The 21,036-nt window shown below is 51.6% G+C and overlaps 1 protein-coding gene across 8 annotated transcripts in view; it reads right to left on the bottom strand.

Moving 5' to 3' along the window:
• Positions 1–7,338: 7,338 nt before the first annotated feature.
• Positions 7,339–21,036, bottom strand: part of DCTN1 (dynactin subunit 1) — a 30,200-nt gene continuing 16,502 nt past the window's right edge. For 2 of the 8 annotated variants that reach the window (XM_036087611.2, XM_036087606.2), the window contains exons 6-32: positions 20,611–20,628; positions 19,205–19,225; positions 17,769–17,960; positions 17,218–17,415; positions 16,862–17,066; positions 16,707–16,785; positions 16,425–16,584; positions 16,208–16,312; positions 15,626–15,817; positions 15,422–15,538; positions 15,042–15,194; positions 14,265–14,425; positions 13,990–14,158; positions 13,649–13,717; positions 13,362–13,424; positions 13,100–13,249; positions 12,775–12,936; positions 12,561–12,692; positions 12,224–12,349; positions 11,836–11,978; positions 11,382–11,548; positions 10,032–10,046; positions 9,707–9,840; positions 9,399–9,591; positions 9,057–9,136; positions 8,434–8,523; positions 7,339–7,820 (exon numbers count right to left, since the gene is read on the bottom strand). In XM_036087611.2, coding sequence (XP_035943504.1) covers positions 7,683–7,820; positions 8,434–8,523; positions 9,057–9,136; positions 9,399–9,591; positions 9,707–9,840; positions 10,032–10,046; positions 11,382–11,548; positions 11,836–11,978; positions 12,224–12,349; positions 12,561–12,692; positions 12,775–12,936; positions 13,100–13,249; positions 13,362–13,424; positions 13,649–13,717; positions 13,990–14,158; positions 14,265–14,425; positions 15,042–15,194; positions 15,422–15,538; positions 15,626–15,817; positions 16,208–16,312; positions 16,425–16,584; positions 16,707–16,785; positions 16,862–17,066; positions 17,218–17,415; positions 17,769–17,960; positions 19,205–19,225; positions 20,611–20,628 — 3,432 coding nt within the window. In that variant the 3' untranslated portion in view covers positions 7,339–7,682. Of the gene's footprint in view, positions 7,821–8,433; positions 8,524–9,056; positions 9,137–9,398; positions 9,592–9,706; positions 9,841–10,031; positions 10,047–11,381; positions 11,549–11,835; positions 11,979–12,223; positions 12,350–12,560; positions 12,693–12,774; positions 12,937–13,099; positions 13,250–13,361; positions 13,425–13,648; positions 13,718–13,989; positions 14,159–14,264; positions 14,426–15,041; positions 15,195–15,421; positions 15,539–15,625; positions 15,818–16,207; positions 16,313–16,424; positions 16,585–16,706; positions 16,786–16,861; positions 17,067–17,217; positions 17,416–17,768; positions 17,961–19,204; positions 19,226–20,610; positions 20,973–21,036 lie in introns of those variants that run through there. The other 6 variants (XM_036087608.2, XM_036087610.2, XM_036087609.2 and 3 more) reach the window with 6 other exon arrangements.

Genomic DNA, 21,036 nt, shown 5'->3' with positions numbered 1-21,036 from the left:
ACAGCCTTGGCAGAACATCAAGAACAGACTTGAAGAATAAAAATGACCTTGAGAAGATGGGGAAGAAACTCCATCTTTGATGAGGAAAATGGACAAGGTGCAGAAAAGACTTTTTCTAAACAATTGCAATATATAATATATTTGTTCGGGGGATGATCAGAATACTTACACAGAGCCAGCGGATATTCTTGAAGACCTTGTCATAGAGTTCATCACTGAAATGATGCACAAGGCAATGTCAATTGAAAGACAAGATCAATTACAAGTTGAAGATTTCATCTACTTGATTTGAAAGGATCCAGGGAAGTTTGCTAAGGTTACTCGTGATTACTGTGAATGAAGAATTGAAACAGGCTGGAAAAGAATTTGATGAAGCCTACTATGGATCTTGACACTTTTTCTAATTTCTGAAGCTTCATTATCTTGTGGGGCAGCCATAGATAGTAACTGAATATTTTCTACAGTAAGGTCCATGTAACTGAAAGATGGAGAAACACAAAATTCTCATGTCTTCAATTTTAGAGTGATATTTGAGATTTTAATTGCCTTTGATATTATCATATTTGAATTACACTGGGTTTCAATGACCACACAAAAGTTAAATTATCTTGCAAACCACACAGCTCCTTCTGACTTTTGACTCCAAATGATGAAGTAGTACTTGTATTAGGTGTCTTTGTGCCATTGTAAGCTATACTATAGCTGTTTAATATGTGAAATCTAAATGTCACTTTGACCCTGTGATACCTGAAATATGTTTCATTATTTTCAAGTTTCTGGACAACAGTAATCTAACAGATTAAAGATAATGAACTGTTGAGTCACTATATTGTACACCTGAAACTAATATCACACTGTATGTTAACTGGAATTTAAATAAAAACTGAAAAATAAGGATAGTGAACTGGTCTGTGTTTCTTTTAAGTAGAAGATGGTATTGGAATATAGTCTTGTAAGAATGTTTATGTCTTAAAAGATAATTTGCTTTATTCTTTTCTTTAGATAGCGAGTGATATTTTGGAGAAACTAAATTTCACATGAATGCTTGTGTTGGAAAGCTTTTTTGACTTAAAACCTTTGGGGCTGATACATACTATGTGTCAAGTTGTAGAACTCATTCTCCTGGATCAGATTAAAGCTTCTAAAATACATGCTTTTAGTAGTAGTTGGAATGGAATTGCTTAAAGAGCTGATGGCAGAATAAGCATTTGGGGTAGTGTTTTATTAACATATTTGTTAGTTCTTGTTCATTATGGAAATATGTACTTGATTAAAATCAAATATGGCTATGGAAACCACTTCCTCACCTTCCTGTAGTTCAGGATATACATATTTTGTGTGTAATTAGCTATACTTTATTAAATTATTATTGCACTTAGTTTAAAATAAGATTTAAATTGCATTTAAAGAGATCAGTGAATGTTAACTGTTTGTGAAACGGAGCATTTTGTGTGCTGTTTATAAACATTATAAATCAGTAATTGGGAAAACTCTACTTTCTTAAGCTATTAATACCAGGAATAAAATATGAAAAATTAAAAAGAAATGACCCATGACCCTAGGGACACAAATCTTTAAGTTGGAAACCTCTTCTCTGTCCCAGAACTAAAACTACTGGACAGTCTTTTTCTTAACTTTCCCATGGCGTGCAAGCTGGTTTATGTCATTTCCTTTGATGTTACTTGCTGTGTATCTGCCATCTCCTACTCATTAACAAGGCGGGAATAGTGGAGCTTACCATACCTGTGGCTTACTGTGAAGGGCACAGCAGGCCAGGGAGAAATGACCTCTAACGTCTGTAAAATTCTTCTCCACCTTTTACATTTATTTCAGTCATCTTATGATCCTTGTGCACCTCTTTGTGAAGTCTTATTTAGCAATTTCAGGGGACAAGAAATCCTTGCACTTCCTTCTCCCCTGAGCTAATTCTCTGAAAATGGATAGACTAACCTGAGTGTCTATAAATCCAGAATTTGGGTAGGGATAGGGATGGAGAAAGTTGTCTTCCCTGGGTGCTGTTCTATACCCTTCTTCACCGCATCCAGTGCTGACTGCAGCTCCATCACCCTCTCATGCGTTCACACATCCCTTCCTATGGGAAAAGGTTGTGTCGATGGCATCTCTGCTATTCTTTTCTGTTGGTTGAGAAGCACATCTTTGGCCTGTAGGTATGGCTTGGATGAAGGAAGTTCAAGGGGCTGCTCTCAGTTATATTCTAGGGAAGTGTTTGTTTTCTTGTAGCTCTGTCCTGTTGCTGCATGTGAAGCAAAGCTTTCCTTGGTATTCGCCCCATTGTTTAATCATTGACAGGTTTAGAATTTCTAACCTGACCTGTGGAGCAGAGAGGTTGAAACCACTTAGCTCATGATGAATACCCATGTTGCTATCTGGCCCCTTTCTGTGAACATTTGTCAGTCTTAAAGTTCTTCAGTAGAAATGTGTTACATCATCATTTATAAAGTTGAAGGGTCATAGTTCCAGCTAACTGATGGCTTCCCAAAGTGAAGGCTCTAGTACCCAACACCTAGAGACCCTCAAAAGCAGGTTGCTCTCCCACCACTTTCCCTTCCCTCTAGCCCCCCTTTCCATGTACAATGCTGTGAGGAGAATGTTTCTTCACAGGTGAAGGGGCCCTATCAATTTGTTGAATTAATGGGCAAGTTGAGGCAGAAATAAGAGGATAGAATTTCTTAGCACTTATTTGGATGCCGTTATGGACTGAATGTATGTGTACCTCAAAATTCATGTTGAAATTTAATCCTTAATGTGATGGTATTTGGAGGTAGGGCCTGTGGGAGGTGATTAGGTCATGAGTGTGGAGCCTCATAAATGGGACTAGTCCACTCCTGAGAGGCCAGAGAGCTCGCTTACTCTTTCTGCCATGTGAGGATCCAAGATGTCAGCTGCCTGCAACTGGAAGAGCACCCTCTCCTGAACACAACCATGTTGGCACCCTGATCTCAGACTTCCAGCTTCCAGAACTGTGAGAAATAACTTTGTTGTTGATTAAGCCACTCGGTTTATGGTATTTTGCTATCACAGCCCAAGCAAAGACTGATGCTTGCAATCTGAATGAAGGAAATCCTTAAATTTAGTTTCAAAATATATTCTCTCTCTTGATTTCCCTCCTTTATCTCTTCCTAACTTTGGGTCCATTTTTTTTTTTTTTTTCATTGTACTCCCCCTCCATTGTACTCCCCCTCCAGCAGCTCTATGCTTGCAGAACCACGGCAGGGCATCTTTAAAGTTTTAAATAGAGAACACCAAAAGGAAAATCTCTACAACCATTTGTGACTAAGTACTGGGGACCTATGTTCTCAATCTTCCTCCTGTTGTGTTTTTTTGTACTCTCAAGATGATTTTATATATATGTGTGTGTGTATATACATATATGTAATATATATGTATATATTGCTGACACATTAAAAATAAAGTTTAAGGCATATGCATATAAAGCATATGTTGTATTGGTGCAATAATGGTAAATTAGAAAAAGGGACTCAAGAGACAACTATTTGTAGTGTATTGTCTTTCCCTTGAACCTTACCCAAATACACATGCTGTAAAACGAAACATTTATGAGACAATCAGGGAAATTTGAACACTGGATATTTGATGAATTAAATTTTTCAGGTGTGATAATGATATTACAGTTTTAAGAGCACTATCTTTTAGGGATACTAAAATACTTTGAAATGAAATGATAAGATGATGCCTGGGATCTGCTTCAAAATAATCTGGAGGGACAGGAGAGCGAAGGGGTATAGAGGAAACACGATCCGTCATGAAATGGTAAATATAGGCAAATGGAGATTCATTACACCCTACTCTCCTCATTTGAATGTTGAAATTTCCCATGATAAAAAGTAACAAAACAAAACACAGGGTGACAGACATATATTTACTCTGGCACCAGTTAATTGAGCAAGATGAGTCCAGGTCTCACTCCCAAACTCCCTAGGCTTCCGGAGAAGAACGGAGGTCAAACATGCCAGGCCGGCCCTTTGCGCGCCTCAGCAGTAGCGGCCATGTGTCCCTGGGAGCAGCAGTGCCCGTTTCAGCTGGCACATGTGGTAGAGATGAAAGCAGCCTGGGTGAATGACAGGTTTCTCAGTATACCTAGAGGAGAGGGCTACATGGAGCGTAACACCCATAGGGAGGCAGGAGGAGCCCTCACCCTCAGAGCCCATGTTCTCCAGGTGCCCCTGGGCCTCCTTGACAGGGGTCAAGGTATTCCATCCTACGAAGCTTTGTTCGCTTTCAGCCGCAAGGCTGGGTAGGGCACAATCGGCTCTGGGGCCTCATAAGTTTCCTAGGATGAGCCTGTAGAGGCTCAAGTCTCTGTATGGCCTCCACTTCTGCTCCCCACTGTGGGATAGCATAGAAAACAGGCACTAAGCAAGCAAATTCAAATTGGGGTGAGGGAGGGAGAATGCCACAAACCTTTGACTCTCCCTCAGGCTTGGCCTGCTAAGAGGAGGAGGAAATAGTGCCTGGATGGTAGAAAAGTAAGATGCTAACTGCCCACAAAAACAAGCCGAAAGCTGGGGCACCAAGGACTGCGTCTCCTTTGGGACCCAAAATATGATTATTTGTGTCATAAATGTATGTCTTGGGAACTGGCTGCTTGTATGTCATTTCATTTGTTTAATATCAGCCTCTCCCAAGTATCCTTTTTTGAGTACCTGCGTCAAGCATGCTATCTCACTTAATCTTCCCCTGAAGATTACCCGTGGAAGGAATACCATCTGAGGAAGGTGCAATTAGCCTCAGTACAGATACAGAAACTGAAGACGAGAGATTAAGCAACTTGCCCAAGTTCACATGGCTTATAAGTGGAAGAGCTGGGATATGAGCCTTATTCTTACTTCACAAAGCTGCTGCCATGTTGGGGAAAGTGCTGTTGACCCTGGGAATCTGTCCAAGAACCCCCAAAAGAGAGGGGTTCCTAGTTGACAAGATTGAGACTGCTCATACCCTGCCCCTGCCAATTGCCAGCCAGTCTGCTTGGTTCTCACGTCACAACTGGCAGTTGCGTGGATGGACTAAAGGAGGCCGTTCCCATGCTATGCCCCATCCATCGTACAGAGTGCCTCACTAGGCCTCTCTCCCCCCATCATCACACCCCAGTTTCCAGAAACCTCTTGGGCCCCATGAGCAGCTCCCATTGCCATCCACAGGCAATGATGCTTGCATCAGCTGTCTGCCATCCACTGGCCACCCAGCTTCCACGATTGAACATTGGCACAGTGCACACATGCTGCTCTCTCCCACTTCTTGCCACCATGACCCAGTTTCTGCTCCCTCTATCACACTGAGACTGCTCTGGTCAGCTCACCAGGCATCTGAGAATCAGGTGCTACTTTCTAGAACGCAGCCATATTACCTCTGAGCTGTATCAGAGGCTGTTGACTACCTCTCCTGAATCTCTCCTCCTTGGCCCTGACATTTCCTCTGGGGGCCTCTGCTCCAATCGATGTTCCCTTGGGCTCCACGGCAGGCTCTTTAACACTCAGGACTGCCCAGGGCTCTGCCCTCTCCCAACCTGGACACCCTCCTCAGGTGACTTGTGGCCTCACCTGATTTCCAAGCCTTCAGTTGCTTGCTCTGCCTTGACCAAGTCCTGTATGCCAATGCCCTTCTGTTCACCGTGCTACTTCAGGACTTGGGGGGACTGCAGGCATGGGATCTGGCTTTCCTGGTGGCCAAGTAATACAATCCCAGCAAGTGAGGGAGAGCAAACACCTCACAAGGCAAACTTGGAGCAACGAAAGACAGAAGACAGGAGGGAGAGCAGGCGAATCTGCTCTCCATTCCTCCATCAACCCCAATGTAATGCTGCGGCCAGGCATGGTGTTTGTGAAGTCTATCCAGAGACAGCACACATGGGCAGGTGACTAGCTGTGTCTTGGTGAAGCAGTGGGCAACTCATTAAAACAAACCTTGTTTCTTCTTTCCTGCCTAGTTTCCCTCCCTTTCCCTCACTCGCAGTGCTTTGGGACTGCAATTACTATGAAACACTAGCACTTCAGCTTTGCCTCTGGTTCGGTTTTCTAAGTAACCTGAACTAAGACCCTACACCTCATCCAAACCAACCACCACTGACACAACTCATCCCCCAAACTGTATCTCCAATCCAGACTTCTCTGCTGAGCTCCAGACCCAGCTAGCTCCAACTGCCAATGGCCATCTGCACTCAGATATTCTTCTAATCACCTCATATCCATTCCAAAATGAAACTCACAGTTCTTCCCAAACATGTGTTTCGGGGGATGCCGAGATAAAAGACATCCTCTAGAAACTCTCAGTCTGTCTACAGTGGGTGATCGAAGAAGGGTTAACTGATGACTATAATGACAAGAGATGCTTCCCGCTAAGAAGCAGTACTGCAGATGCGTGCACTGGGAAGAGAAGCAAGGCTGCCGTGCACCAGGCATGGTGCTGGAAGCTGGCACGTGTTATCTCTTTTAGCCTTCATGGCAACCCTGGGAGGAGGCATTCTTCCCATTCTGCCGCTGAGAAAGCAAACCAAAGGTTAAAAACCTTTTGTCAAGAAACAAAGCAACTAAATCCAAGCACCTCTGGAAAAAATGTTCATATTCTCTGCTCCCTCCAGTACGGGAGCACCCAACAGGCCACAGGAATTGGAGATTTCCTAAGGTGGCAATGTCAGAGCTGTCTTAATAAACGAACAGGATGTCAGCTGAGGTGGGGTGGGGCAGGCAGGTGGAGTGGACAGGTGGCTGGCATTCTGGGCAGCGGAAAGGAGCCTGAGAGAGCACAGGGTGGCAAAGCAACAGCAGGGATTCACTAAGGGAAGGCCACAAGGCACACGTGGACAAGTATCCCCACGAGAGGCTGGAGAGATGGGCAGGACCCAAAACACAGATAGCCTTGCGTGCAATTCTAGTGAATTTAAATTTTAAGTTCTAGATACTTAGAGAAACTACTTCAGGATTTTATTTAAATTATAAATTTTAGTTGGAAGAACCATTTCAGGATTTAAAGCAGGGAATAACGTGGCCCAGTTTGCATTCTGGAAAGGTCCCTCTGCTGTGAGTGGGAACTGGTTGACAGATGCATGGAGTTAGGGTGGCTGAACCTAAGTCCTGGCCCTAACTCCATAAAGAACTTAGGTGCCAAGCCCCTGGTCTAGCCCCTTTCCCCTTGTTCACAGTAACTTACCACACGTGAATGTGAGGGGCACACTGTTCCACTGGTCTCTACAGAGAGGGGCCCTCAAATCAGGCACAGCCAAAGCCTCCTCAGCATCCCTTCTCCTCCACTCCTGCTCTGAACCAAAAGGCCCAAGTCCCACTCCCAAGACCACACAGAAAGCACTGAAGCAGAGTTGCTTTAATCAAGGGGTGAAGTCCTCTATCAGGGGGACCTCACTGAACCTTTGGTGGTGGGGTCTCAGCCTACCCCCCACATGCCCTGAGGCCCCTCAGGAAGGAGGGAGCAGCTGAACAGCAAATCCTGGCAGAGGCCAAGGAATGGAAATAGGGGAACCCAAGTCAAGAGGCAGGGGCAGGGCACTGACAGGTGGAAGTGAAGCTGAACAGGGCAGGAACAGCTGTGCACACACAGTTCTACAATGGGGACTAGCTGAGGTGGCTGTGCATCAGGCAGAGTGACACCCGGACGGTGGAGGGTGGAGGTGGATGGGGCGGAAGGAGCACTTAGGAGATGAGGCGACCATGAAGCTGGTGCAGCTGCTCCTGGGTCAGCACCAGCCGGTGTCGTTGTCCAAGGCCAGCTGCACACGAGAAGGTCACTTTGCCCATGTAGACAGTGTCGTCTTGCTGCTCCTCCTTGGCCTGGGAGTTGGCAAGGGGAAGAGGTCCCCAGGTCAGAGGCTCATCTGAGCTATGTACCACTGATAGGGACCCTGAACACTGAGACAAAGGCAGCCCCCGCGAGACGGACTTTGGGGCTCCTAGACTATGGTGACCACATATTCCAAATCAGTCTGAAAAGGGAGTTTTGAGCCTCTCCTGGCGTCAAAAGTCATAAAAGATGTTTAACTGCTAAAATACTGGAATTTCAGGGCGCCTAGGTGGCTCAGTCTTTAAGCGTCTGCCTTCGGCTCAGGTCATGATCCCAGAGTCCTGGGATCAAGCCCCGCATCAGGCTCCCTGCTCGGCGGGAAGTCTGCTTCTCCTTCTCCCACTCCCCCTGCTTGTGTTCCCTCTCTGGCTGTCTTTCTCTCTGTCAAATAAATAAAACCTTTAAAAAAAAAAAAAATACTGGAATTTCTGGAAGCACTGCAAGCATTCCTGAGTTGCTTACAAGTAAGACTTGGCCAGTTAACTCAGGATGTGCAGTTGTTGAACCTGAGACCCCAAAGGCCTCTTCATATTCTGGGGGAGAGGGGAAGGACCCACCTGAGGCCTTGATACTGCCCATCCTCCTCCCCATGCTCCCTCTTACCCGAAGGAAGGCTGACGAAGGGAAGGTGGCAAAGTCAGTGGGGACTGTGGCTCCAGGGCGCTGAGATACGGTCTCCTTAAGGACCTCATCCTGGCAAGGAGTAGAACAAGGATTCATTTAGGGGACCCCCTCAGGCTAGCCCAGAATCTTCCTGGTTTCACAGGGACACTAATATCAGGAGGAGCAGGGACCTGGTCCTCTCTGTCACCATACTTTTGCTCTCACCTCCAACCCCATCCCCACCCAACATCCTTACTTTACAGATACTTATCCTTTAAAGCCCAACTCAAACTCTACAGCCTCTGGGAAGCCATCCCCAACCATTCTACCCCACAGTGATCTCAGCACTAAAGAAGCTGCACCCAAACCCCACACTCTAAAGATGATCCTAACTCAACCCATTTTGTTGATGAGAATCTGTCTTCTGTTTGCACCAAGACAGTGAGCTTCTGAGGCAGGAACCCTGCCTTGCCCTCCACTTCCTCCCCAGTGGGCTGTCTAGCACAGGGCTGGGCCCAGAGGAACTCTGGGACTGCCTATGGAAATGAATGTGCTAAGAGCTCCAGCAGGGAACGTTATGAAGCAAACTCTGTAGACTGAGGAAGAGCAGGGTCTGAGCTAACCTTGAGCTTCTCGATGGTGTCGCTTAAGGACTTGAGCTGAGCCACCTGCTCCAGGAGTTGGGCCGACGGGCTCTTGGCAGCTGTGGGGAAGGAAGGCTAGTGAGGCCCACTAAGTCCCAGGCAGGCAGCTGTACTGGATTAAGGGTCAGGAGTGCAGATACTAGACCCTCTCGTGGAGCAGGTCCATAAGAGAACGGGTGAATCAAGCAAACTGAACACCAAGGCCAGAAAGCAATGCAAGGAAGAGCCTCTACAATATGGCAGCTGCCTGGGTAGGGGTTATAGCCCTGGGGCAAAGGGAGGGGGGTACATTATTCATCTCACGGGTTGGTGGGTCCATACCAGGGCTGGAACGAGTGATATCTATTACGTGGGTATGTGTGCTCAGTTGATTCAACGTCTCCAACAGCTGGCTGGTCTTACGATACAGTGCACCAGCTGCTAGCTCACTGTCAGGGCCCTCGTGAGGTGAGGGGGAGAGCTTTGCCACATGCAGAGGGGGCAGGGCTGCTAAAGATGCCTTCATCTGGGCTCCCTGTTGGGGGAAGAAGAGGAATGGTGGTAAGAGGTGACAGAAGGCTCTGCCATCTATCATCAATGGGGCAGGTGGACTCCACCTGCACCCCAGTCCTTCCTGTGACCCCCCTCACCTTGAGGATGCTATTCTCATGCTGGAGCTGGGAGATGTGCAGCCTCATGGCAGAGATCTGCTGAAGCAGCAGTGGTGAGTCCTTCACCAGCCCGGGGCCTGGCACAGACCCTGGAGCCTGCCCAGGGGCACCTCCTGTATGTACCAAGACAAGTGTCATCAGCCCCAAGTGGAGAGAATGGAAGATGGGCCCCATCCCTGCTCATCCCCTTTCGTTATCCACTCCCACCTCCAGTCCTGGTTGCTCCCAAGGGGGGAGTCTTACCCTGCTCCCCCAGACCCACTTCCCACAGCCCTGGTAACCCCTCGCCAGGGCAGCTCTCTACCTCGCTGCTGTTCTTCTGTGCTCGGGATAGCCCATGGGGGAGCAGGAAGAGAGGAAAGAGGAGTTAGACAACTTGGGGGTTAAGGGGCCACACCAGAGGAATCCTGGACATGACCTATAGGAAAACCCTTTCCTAACCATCACTCCCCCTCCAACAAGACCCTGCCCCTGCCCTCTGCGTGAAAGAGGGGCAAAGTGTGAGGAAGAGCGGCAGCAGGAGTGTGCGCTGCAGGAAGCACTTGGGGCAGGAGGCGTTCCTGCTCTCTGCCTCACACTCCATCTCCAAGAAGGGCAGAGGGAATGTACTCGAGACCCCGAGACCCCAAGGTGTCTGCACCCTTAGTGTTCTGCAGCAGCAAAGCTGAAGTTGAAGGTGCAGCCGCATTCCCTGTTCCTCGGGTTCCCCATTGTTCTGGGGCAAAAGATGCGCTTTTTTGGTAGGAAGTTTTGTGAATCAGAACCAGTATCTGTTTAGAAAGCCTGTGCTACAACAACACAATGTGGTAACTCTGGAGACCCCTTGCCTAAGGAACAGGAGCCAACTGTACCACAGGAGTCCAAAGCCAACAAGTACTCAGTCACCTCCCAAGAACAAGAGGCACCAGTGAGGGGGGCTTTGATGGGAACAAGACCCTAGGTAAGGCCAACTGACAAGACAGGCATAGCTCTGGAGCTCTGGAGGGAGCTCTGGAGATCCTGAGGGCTTCAGGGCAAGGAGTCTATCTTCTGGAGGTAAGAAAGAAACTAAAAAACTACAGAGCAGACAAGAACTAACATGGCCAGGAAAACTGGGAAGACTGGGCCTCAGAACCAGAAAAACTCCAGGTAAGGAGCCCTGACCACACTAGAGACCAGGCAGAGGTCAGAACACAAGCCCCAAGTGGAAATGGGAGAACTCAGCAATGGAAGAGACAAGCACACCACAGGGTAAAGCCACGTAAACGCAGTAGGGAGAAATAAAAAGTGCAAGCAGAGGAGCAATCAAGAGCAGGCATGGCTGGATACAGCAACAGAGTTAGCCTAATCTGCTGTAGGCTGATCACCCTCTGGGATATAGGGCTGGCACAGAAAGGCCAGACCCAGAAGGGACATCTGCTAGAGTCTAACTGTCGTCGTAATTCTGAGCTCCACAGACAAGCTGGTAATGCCCCACCTTGATCAGGGGGTCTCTGCACATATCTTCAGGGGAAGTAAAAAGCCTGGTAAAAAGCTGTCATAGAGCAAAACTGGGTGAACACATTCCTGGCTGAACATCCAGTAAGAGGGGGGCAGAAGTCAAACTGAGGCCAAGGACAGGAGGGAAGCTATTCAATCTCCTCTGGGCCGACGTTGCCTGTCCCACTACACTCACCACCAGCAATGCCAGAGACCAGGGTAGCAATACCCGAGGGAGGGGGCCCCCGGAGCCCCTCGATCGTGCGCTTCGACTGGCTGTTCAGCCGCTGCTTTAGCTCTGCCTTCTCTGCCTCTAGCTGGTCAATGTCAGCTTGGAGTGCATCCATCGTTTCCTCAAACTCTCTGTGAAAGAGAATCTGGGCTTAGGCAGTGTCCCTTCCCCGGAGCCCCACCCCCACTTCTCAGTCCTGACAGGTCCTCGGAGTAGCCCTGCTAGTGAGGAGCCAGGAGCAGCACGTGCTCTGACTGGGGTGACACAATGGGGTTGGCAGTGGGGAAGGAAAATGGTACCTGCTCCCCTGGGGAGAGTCTCACTCTGAGAGGGCCCGGGTAGGGGGATGGGTTAGGAGGGAGAACGGCCGGCCGGAAGGAGGAGTGGAATAAGCAGGGACCCAGGGAAGGTGCCTGACTTCTCCTTCTTCCGCAGCAGTGCCTGAGTCTCCTCCAGCCGAGTCTGGACTTTCTCGATGCGCTCGTCTGCATCCTTGGCAGCACTGTCCAGCTTCTTCTCCAGCAGACTTAGCCGCACATTGGCCTCACTCAGCTCCTCCCCCTGGGCAAGGGCAGAGAGTGTCTAGTTCCCTTAATCCTCTCATGGGCCCGAGGGACCTGGGATAAACCACAAGCTAGAAAGCTGCGAAGGGCCCACAGGTGCTCCCCCCACTGATCACAGGTGCCACTTCTCCCCTCAACTCCCAACCAGTCCCAGTCCCAGGAGATCCCCAACACTCAGTGCTGTCCTGTATCTCAGCAACATTTCCTGGCCCCCCAGATCCTGAGCCTACCCTACACCCTCACCTTGATTTTCAGTGACTTCTTCAACTCCTTGATAACTGTCTCTCGATCTTCAAGCTTCAAGCCCAGGCCTTCAGCATCGGTGATCTCCGCACGGAGGGCTGCAGCCCTCAGCTCAACTGGGGGAGGCTAGGGGTCAGGTGGGAGCAGAAGGCAGGGATGGGTAGAGGAGGTCACCAACATGGTCCTTCCAGAGAGAGCTGGGTATAGGGAAAGCCTTGCCTTCCAAGCAGGGTGGTGCTCTCCAGATTCCCTTCTCCCGCCTCCCAGCCCTCCCATAACTAGCAGCAGCTCTGGCAGTCTGGCTCCTCTGGAATCCTCCAAAGAGCTCCCTACCCACCTTGCTGGGGGGCCGCTCTGCATCATACTCGCCCTCCTGCATGGCTGTGGCCAATTTGTTCATGGTACTGATGAGGATGTTGCTCGACTGGCGCAGACACTCATAGGGGCTGCTGGAGGGGGTCCCATAGATCTACAGGGTCAAGGGCAGCAGTGAAAATCCCATACTGGCCACAAGACTCCACCACCACCTCTGCCCAGCCGTCCAGGCCCACCTGCTCGCTTGCTTTGAAAGCCAGCTCCTCCAGGGCGGCCACGGGCAGCCCCTCATTCTCTGCCAGTGGGGCAATGAGCTGGGCTGCAGCAGCTGCCACCTCCTGCAGCACGGCCACCACCCACGTCAAGTGTTTCCTGCAGTCTAGGAGTGTGTCCGATACCTGTGCGACAGCCCAGAGTCAGGAGCCCACCCTGGGTCCCGCGCCACAGCTCCCAGCTACCTCAAGACCGTTCTTGTTCCCTGACCAGATGCAGATCTCAATGCTCTAGGCCCCTCCTGCTTCTCCTCAGCTTCCTTTCCTTCCCCACTTCGCTGCCCTAAACCTGTGGTCCAAATGCCAGTGCGGCTGGGATCCCAGGAGCATCTGTCCCTGGCATTCGCCTCCGGATCTTCTTGCAGAACTGGCGGATGTCACTGCACGATGTTTCCAGGTCCCGGAGCAGGAGGGCAATATCTGAAGCCTCCTGGCCACCCTATTCAGGGAACAGGAAATAGATGGGGAACCAAGAGAGCATTAGGGCTGGAGGTGAGGAGGTGGGGACTAATGAGGAAGAGGAGGTCAAAGAGATCTGGCTGTGCTCTCACCTGCAAGAAAGCACGCAGCCGTCCCACCTCCACGCTCATGCAGTCCAGCGCACTCTGGGTGAACTGTAAGGACAGACACGTGTGGTTGTCAGCCCCCAACAGGAGCCCTTCTGCCCCATCGCCATTTCTAAATAGTCCCCACCCTCCGCCAACAGAGATTTCGGTTCTCTGACTTCCCTGATCTATTCCAGTCTTATGGGACGGCCCTTGAGGGCCAGATCTCTTGACCTGATGTCCTCCACTGCTGATCTCTACAGGGGGCTCAAACACTGGCCCAGACGCCTCACCTTAATGTGGTCAGCCAGCTGCATGGTACTGTCCTCGGGCTGTTCGGCAAGATGAATACTATACAGATGCTGAGGAGAAATGACAGAGGGACAACCTTTAGATCTTGGAAGGATGGAGAATTCTCTCCAAACTACAATTTGAGCCCCGGTCATCATAGGACTCCAGAGGTGCAAGAGAATCTGAGTCCCCAAGGAGCTGCATCCTCAGGCAAGTTCCTTTAGGAGCAAGCCAAGCCTTAAGCAGCCAGCCTAGGACACACAACCTCGGCCACACTGGCAACAGCCCCAGCAAGAGAAACCTTCCCCCCCTGCTGTGCCAAGCTTGAGTTCTTGCCCCAGACCTGGTAATACTTGATGGCCTTGGTGAGAGGCTCTACGTTGACAGTCTCATCCAGCTGATCCTTGTGTAATAGCTCAATGAGGAAATCCAAGGAGCGCTCGTGGGCACTCATCTCAGGGTAGAGGCTGCCGACCTTCTTATACACGTCCACATTGCATTGAGAGAGGGCGCTAGAGACCAGAGAAGGGTCTTCTGAGGCCAAGGCCAGCCAGGCAACCTCAGTTCCATCCAATCTTGGCCCTGTGGTCCCAGAGCAGGGGCCAGCGGGTCACTTACTGCTCATAGCGGTGGAGTGTGGCCTGCAACAGACTCAGCGAGTACACCAGCCCAGCAGCAAAGCTGAGCTGCTCCCCTGAAGCTCCTCGGAGCCCAGGCCGCTCTGAACAGTTTTCGCTTAGTTCAAACTTCTCCTGGGCCTGCTTCCGGATCAGCTCTGCCTATGGGAAGAAGCACCAGGAACCTGGGGCTCAGAGTAGAGGATGGAGAACACAGACTCGGGAACACAGGACACAAAACTGAGCAACTAGGTTGGGGGGGGGGCACACATGGATCCATGTGGAGGAGGAAAGCAGAAACAGCTCTTAGATGGGTAGGAAGTCTCACCTAGGGAAAGGATAATGATGTGATTACTGGCGGTTGTGAAGACTTGGGATGTGAAGATGAAAGGGTAGTGAACCAGTGGGACCAAGCTCTTTCCTGCCTTAAAGCTACTGCTTCTGCTACCCTTTTACCTGAATTCTATCCTGATGGTTATCCCCCCACTAACTCATAGTCACCTTCTGGGTCTCAGTTCAAATGTTCTTCCTTCGGTGCCACCCTGCCATCTAAATCAGAGCCCCAATAGTGCTGTCTCAGAGAAGCCACCCGCCCTTCACAACCCAGCGCCTGTAATACACATCCATCTGCGACTTAGCTGACTGCATTCCTCCACTACAAGATCAACTCTGTGAGCAGGGACGCTGACTGCTCTCTTCACTCGGCATCCTCCAGACCTGCTACACAGCAAGTTCAACAGAGTCCTGCTGAACACGTGATTAGACTGACTGGCCATACCTTGCAAATGAGACGAGGCATGAGCAGCAGCACGAGGACGCAGTCATGGTCCCCACCCGGCCGAAGGAAGCTGTCGGGCATGAAGGCTGTCAGCAGGGACATGTGCCGGTTGGCCTGGGCCACCTCCATCTGCCTCAATTCCATCTCAATTGCCTGTGAAGTGGACAGGTAGATGGCCTCTCAGCCAGGCTGGAGAGAACCTCGGAACTATCATGCCTTGTTCCACCAGGTCCCCTGCTTCTGGGACAAGTTTCCGCCAGGAGTCTTCCAGACCACCACGCAAAGCATCCCCTCCTCCAGCCACGTGGAGTCCAGACACCACATCAGAGCAGCCCACAGCCACAGCCAGGGCGGATGCCCCAACACTCCCCAGTCCTGACCTTCGCATGAGCCTTAGTCTCAGCAAACTTGATTTTGAAGTCAAAGGTCTCCGGGGGTGGCTGCTGCTGTCTCTCCGCAGATGCTTCTTGCTGGTTTGTCAGTTCCCGGTTCACATCCTGGGAGAAGAGACAGCGATGAAGCATGGCTGGGTCACGAGGGAGCCCAGGGTGACTGTGGGTGGACAGCAGGGGGTACACAGGCACCTGCAGGTGAGCGGTCAGCTGGCGGTACTTCTTTATGGTTTGCTGGTAGTCTGCAACCGTCTCCTGGGCCGCCTCCACACGCTTCTGGGCCTCCCGGACCCGTGCGCCCGCCATGTCCAGCTGCTCCCGCAGCTCCAATTCTGTCTCGCGTGCATTCTCCTGCAGCTCATCGTTCATCTCATTCATCGCTTCCTGGGAGGCCACAAGGCAGTCGGGGCAAAGGAAAGGCAGAGTCAGGGTAGCAGGTCAGGGAGGGGCCGCTCACCACATAGCCTGCTCAAAGGTCAGGGGTCACATCAATCCCTCTTTTTTTTTTTTTTTTTTTAAAGATTTTATTTATTTATTTGAAAGAGAGAGAGAGAGCACATGAGAGGGGGGAGGGTCAGAGGGAGAAGCAGACTCCCTGCTGAGCAGGGAGCCCGATGCGGGACTCGATCCCGGGACTCCAGGATCATGACCTGAGCCGAAGGCAGTCGCTTAACCAACTGAGCCACCCAGGCGCCCTCACATCAATCCCTCTTTCAGCAAGTGCCTTCCAAATGCCCTCCATCAGGGTGGGAAGTCAGGGGTCTATTCTCTTACCAAGTCCCCCACGGTCTCTCTCAACTCTCGCACTTTCTCTTCTAGATTCAGGTTCCGGTCTGTTAGCATCTCCACCATCTCCTCAGCACCCAGAGCAGCATCCACCTGTGTTACGGGGAGGGAACAGGGAGAAGGGCTGCTGAAAGGTACCTAGAAAGAGGAGGCACAAGCCTCAGAGGAGAGGGGTCCCCTGGGCCAGGGCCTGCGCTCCCCAGACCTGCTCCTTGAGCTCATCTATGGTGCTCTCTGCCTGGCTCAGCTCCTCCTGCAGACGCTCCCGCTGCTGCCTCACAATCTCCAGCTCTTGGTTCTTCTTCTCCATGAGCTTCTGGAGTTTCACATGCTCCTGCTTCTCTGAGGAAGAAAGATCCCGCATCCTGTGGGGAAGAAGGGAGGGAGAAGGGAGAAAGTGTTGTGTCTGAGTCACTGGCGATGGGCACTCTAATACATCTAGAGACAGGAGAGTGAGCCTCGGAGCCAAGCAGGGAGGGGACCCTACCTCACCAGGGCGTCCTTCAGGCGGGCGTTCTGCTCCTCGAGCTGCTTGAGCTGATAACTGGACGCTGCCCCGTCTGAGCCTGGGGAAGACCATTAACACTTTCAGACACAGCTCCAAGCCCACCATCTGGCCCCCAGCAGCTCCTGGCCCCTTACCCTTCTCTTCAATCTCAGCTTTGAGGATCTCTAAGTCAGTGGTGAGCTCATCCACACGTTCCTTCAATGCCTCCACCTCCTGCTGCAGGGACTCGGCCCGCTCTTCAGCCATCTCCTTGTCCAGAGTGGCCATCTCAATGGCATCGGCAGTATCAGCCATCTCCTCCATGTAGCGTTCCTTCGCCTCCAGGGCCTCCTTGGCTTCCTGAGGAGGGGGGGATGTTGGTGGGAGTGCAAGCAGAGAGACGCCTCATGCCCGCTTTCTCACAGGGTATTCCAGGCTCCTCCGGCCTAGTGTCCAGTGCACTGGCTTGGGTCCCAAGCTCCCCAGCCACCTCCTTCCCCCCAAGTCCCACCTTCCGCGCCTCCTTGAGGCGTCGCTGCAGGTCTGCCTGCTGTTCCTGCATCTTGCTCTTCCATTCTTGCACCTGCTCCAGCTGGATCTTATGTTTCTCCAGCTCTTTTAGCTTTGCCTTGTCTTCTGCCCGTTTCAACCGCAGGGTCTCCAGTTTCTCCTCCAGGTCCCGCACCTGGGCCCTCAGCCCCTCCTCCTCCTACAAAGGAGAGACGCCTCGGTAGGTGCATAGCCTCCTCCTCCACCCCACCAAAGCTGAGCTGGAGCGAAAGGACAGGAATGTAAGCAAACATCATTCCAGCCCCAGGGTCAAAAGCAAAAGTGGCCTACAAACATCTGAGAAAGGATGGGTGCATAAGGGGAAAGTGTGGAAGGAGGGCAGAAAAGAAAGGGTAGCTGAGTCAATGGCAGAGTCAATGGACATATGCTATGTCCCCACCCTTCGGATCCAAATTCTGGGTCTCCCCCAGCCCTGGAAAATTTCTAAGATCCTGCCTGGGGTCACAAGCCCCCCAATGTCTTGGTTCTTCTTCACTCCAACCCAGTCCTTACCTTAGAGGGGGAAGGTAGTGGAGGTGCTGCTCCAGGAGAGGTGAGAGCCGGTGTGGGGATGATGGGTGCTGCCAGTGGAGTCTGAGCCGGGGTGCTGGGTTCACTGCTGCTCAGCTCACCTGCTGATGCTGAGCCAGAGGGGCCCAGGGAGCTACTGGCCCCAGCCACCCCCGTACTAGCTGGGCGGGTGGGCTATTCAGAGAGGACAGGGGCAAGCCAGAAAAAGAACAGGGGTGGTGAGAAAGACAGAATATGAGAATCCGCCAAGGGAAGGAGACAGAGAAGGAAAAGGGCAGTGAGAGAGTATCAAAGCACAGTGAGAACAGAGAAGCAGAGTGAAGGGGAGAGGAAAAATGACAGAGTCAGAGACAGTGACAAAGGACGGGGGAGGCAGGAGGCGGGCAGAGGAGAAAGGGAGGAAGTGATAGAAGACATGAGATTATAATGCTTCTCCCTTGGCACTGACCCCACATTCCTCCCAGCTCTGGCACTACCCCCTTAGAACAGAATCCCTTACTCCCCAGACCTCCCCTCTGTGACCCAGTTGTGATCATTCTAGCAATTTCTTAATACTCCCAGTCCTATCATTGTTCTGGGCCTGTACCCTCCTCCCCCAGGAAGAAAAAGTGCCTCAATATCATTCCCAAAGCAAAAGAACAAATTGGAGTTTGTTCTCTAACTTTCATGTTCCCAGAGAAGCCTGGGCTAAAAGTGGGGGTACCAAGCTCTGTATCCCACTCTTTGGGAGTTGAGCTGATTCTCCCTCCCTTGGTCTACCTTAGGGGACCCTGCAGGCAAAAGGGCCAAAGTGAAAGTTGTACTCCTAGGCTCCCCCTTGAAACATGGTCAGTACAGCCAACCTTCTGTCATCTCCCTCCCCCCAAGACAAAGGGGCTCTAACCAGGCAACATTTACCCCGCCCCGGTGGGACTGGGGCAGAGCTCCCTGAAGCCCCAGGCCCTGGAGCAGACAGGCCTGCCCAGTGCTCTCCCTTGCAGTACTGAGCCCTGAAGCTCTCCTGATGTGCTGACACTCAGAGATCACATGCTACCCACAGATAACCCCAGGTCCTTATCCCCTGACGCTGACAGTGCCAAGTTCTTCCTCACCTTTCTTCCAACCTCCACCCCCATTCATGCATCAAAAAACTAGTCAAAATGCCCTTCTTCAAGAAAGCCAGCCCTAACTGACCACAATCACTCTCGTTTCTCTTCTGCACTCAGGCTACTGGCTCAGACAACCTCCTAAGAGCCAGAGTCATTTTCCCAAGAGAGGCCTGTCACCACCCTCAGTCCCCTCACTCCTCCGAAAAAGAGGACCCAGGATGCACTGCGACCACCTTTAACTTGCTCAAACACAGGCCCACACACATGCACATGCCTGAAATGTGAGTCTACACTCAGCAGTGGTTTGTACAGAGGCCTTTTTTTTCTCACCTTGGGCCGCCGAGTTGTGGTCTGGACAGGCAACAGGAGCCAGAGGAGGAGGAGGAGTCAGGAAAGAAAGGATAATGGCAGAAAGACAGACAGCAGAAGGGACAGCAATGAGAGCAGAAGAAGTACCAGGAATGGCGTTACAGTTAGCTGCCTCCCCACTCCCATTCCCACCCCATCCCCTTTTCCCTCCAGTGAATCACCTTGTTTCTACTCCGGGACCTCAGAATCCTATTCCCCATTGGTCCTTTGCCCCACTTATGCCCAACCCTTGCAGACCTCACCCCTTCAAACACCCTGAAAATCCCAGAAATCCCCATCTCCTAGGCTGAGCCACAGGGGACCAAAGGCAGCAGCTGGTGGAGGTCCCTAGAGACAGTCCTTCTGGCACTCCAGCCCAGAGCCAGAGGCCCCGCCCACCCACCACTCCCAAGGACTTTCCCAGGTCAGCCCCTTCCTTCAAGTGCCAGACTCCACAGAAGACCCCCTAGAAATACCACGTGACCAGAGTGATGCTAGAAGCCCAGAAGTGAGTGATATGACCCCAGCAGGGGGGCTCAGGCCCCCTAGGCAAAACAGTGCTGCCCTCCTCCCTACCCCACCCCCTCCCCCAGGACCAGATCCTGCAGCAGTCCCCATCCCTAGGGCAGAGGGCTCAGGTGTCAGGACCATGAATACTGCATTAACCAGAAGCCTAGAGCTCAGCAAAGTAACCCCACCCAGCTGCAAGAAAGGACATGGGGGTGGGCAGCAGCATAGAGAAACTAGTGACCTAAACCAAAATAGATGATTAATCCCAAGTTCCAAATTGTGTTCCTGCTACCCAGTATCTTACAGCAAAACAGCAAAAACAGATTTGGCTTGGACCCTACCTCTAGGAGACACTCAGTCCAAGGAGACCAAACCCCACCCCTCCTACCCTGAGCTGAGCCTCCATAGCTGTGGGTCAAAAACTATTCTAGGGTCCCCATGCCACCCTGGAAAAGCCTTTTAATACAAACCCTGGTGGAGAAGGGATGCTGGGAGTACAACCAAGAGGGTTCCTAGCAAAGCCTAAGGGTGAGGCAGGCCTGCTAGAGGCATGAAGACACCGGGATCTGCTTCCCCACATCCTCTCACAGGAAACTCCCAAAGCCAGTTTGCAGCAAAAGCTGCCTGAAGCCCAAGGCTGTGAGGCCACTGGGTACAAGGCCCAGAACACACAATCAGAGCCCAAAGCAGGGAGCAAATGCCCAGGGTGTGGGGCATGGCAGTGACACACACCTCTCCCTGCCCCCCCACTTCATCCCCACCCTCCTCCCCCAACCAGGTAGACAGAGGAAGTCAATCAGCCCCCACCCCCACCCCAGCAGCCTGCTGCCACCATCGCCCTGGCAACCCAGCAGCAGGACCAGAGCAAGCAAGAGTACCTTTCGGGCTGTCGGTGCCTGTCTCATCATTGCAGAAAACCAAAGAAAGCCAGGAGAGGAAAGAAAAGGAGGGACAGAGGAGGATGGACAAACACACAGAGGAAGGACAGACGAAGGGAGGGAGGGAAAGAGACCGAACAGAGGGAAAGGCGGCGGAGACAGGAGATTAGTGCATCAAATCCCAACAATGCAGCCTCAGCTTCCCGGCAGGCCGGCCTCCCAGCCCGCAAACGGCTGTGGCTCAGACGCAGAAGCCGCCCGCAGGTGCGCAGTGGGACGGCCAGGCTCCGGCAGGCACCGGAGAGGCGCCCGGCCCAGTTCACCAGCTAAGGCTGATGGCAGCCTCAGTGGCCGCAGCACCAGCTCCACCTGACGTCATGCACCCACCCTCCTCTGATCCGTGGGGGTGGAGCCACGGCTCCTCGG

This window comes from Halichoerus grypus, chromosome 10, assembly GCF_964656455.1.
Source record: "Halichoerus grypus chromosome 10, mHalGry1.hap1.1, whole genome shotgun sequence".
NCBI lineage: Eukaryota > Metazoa > Chordata > Mammalia > Carnivora > Phocidae > Halichoerus > Halichoerus grypus.
Note: the sequence above shows the minus strand (reverse complement) of the source record. Positions and strands in the feature narration are given on the sequence as shown.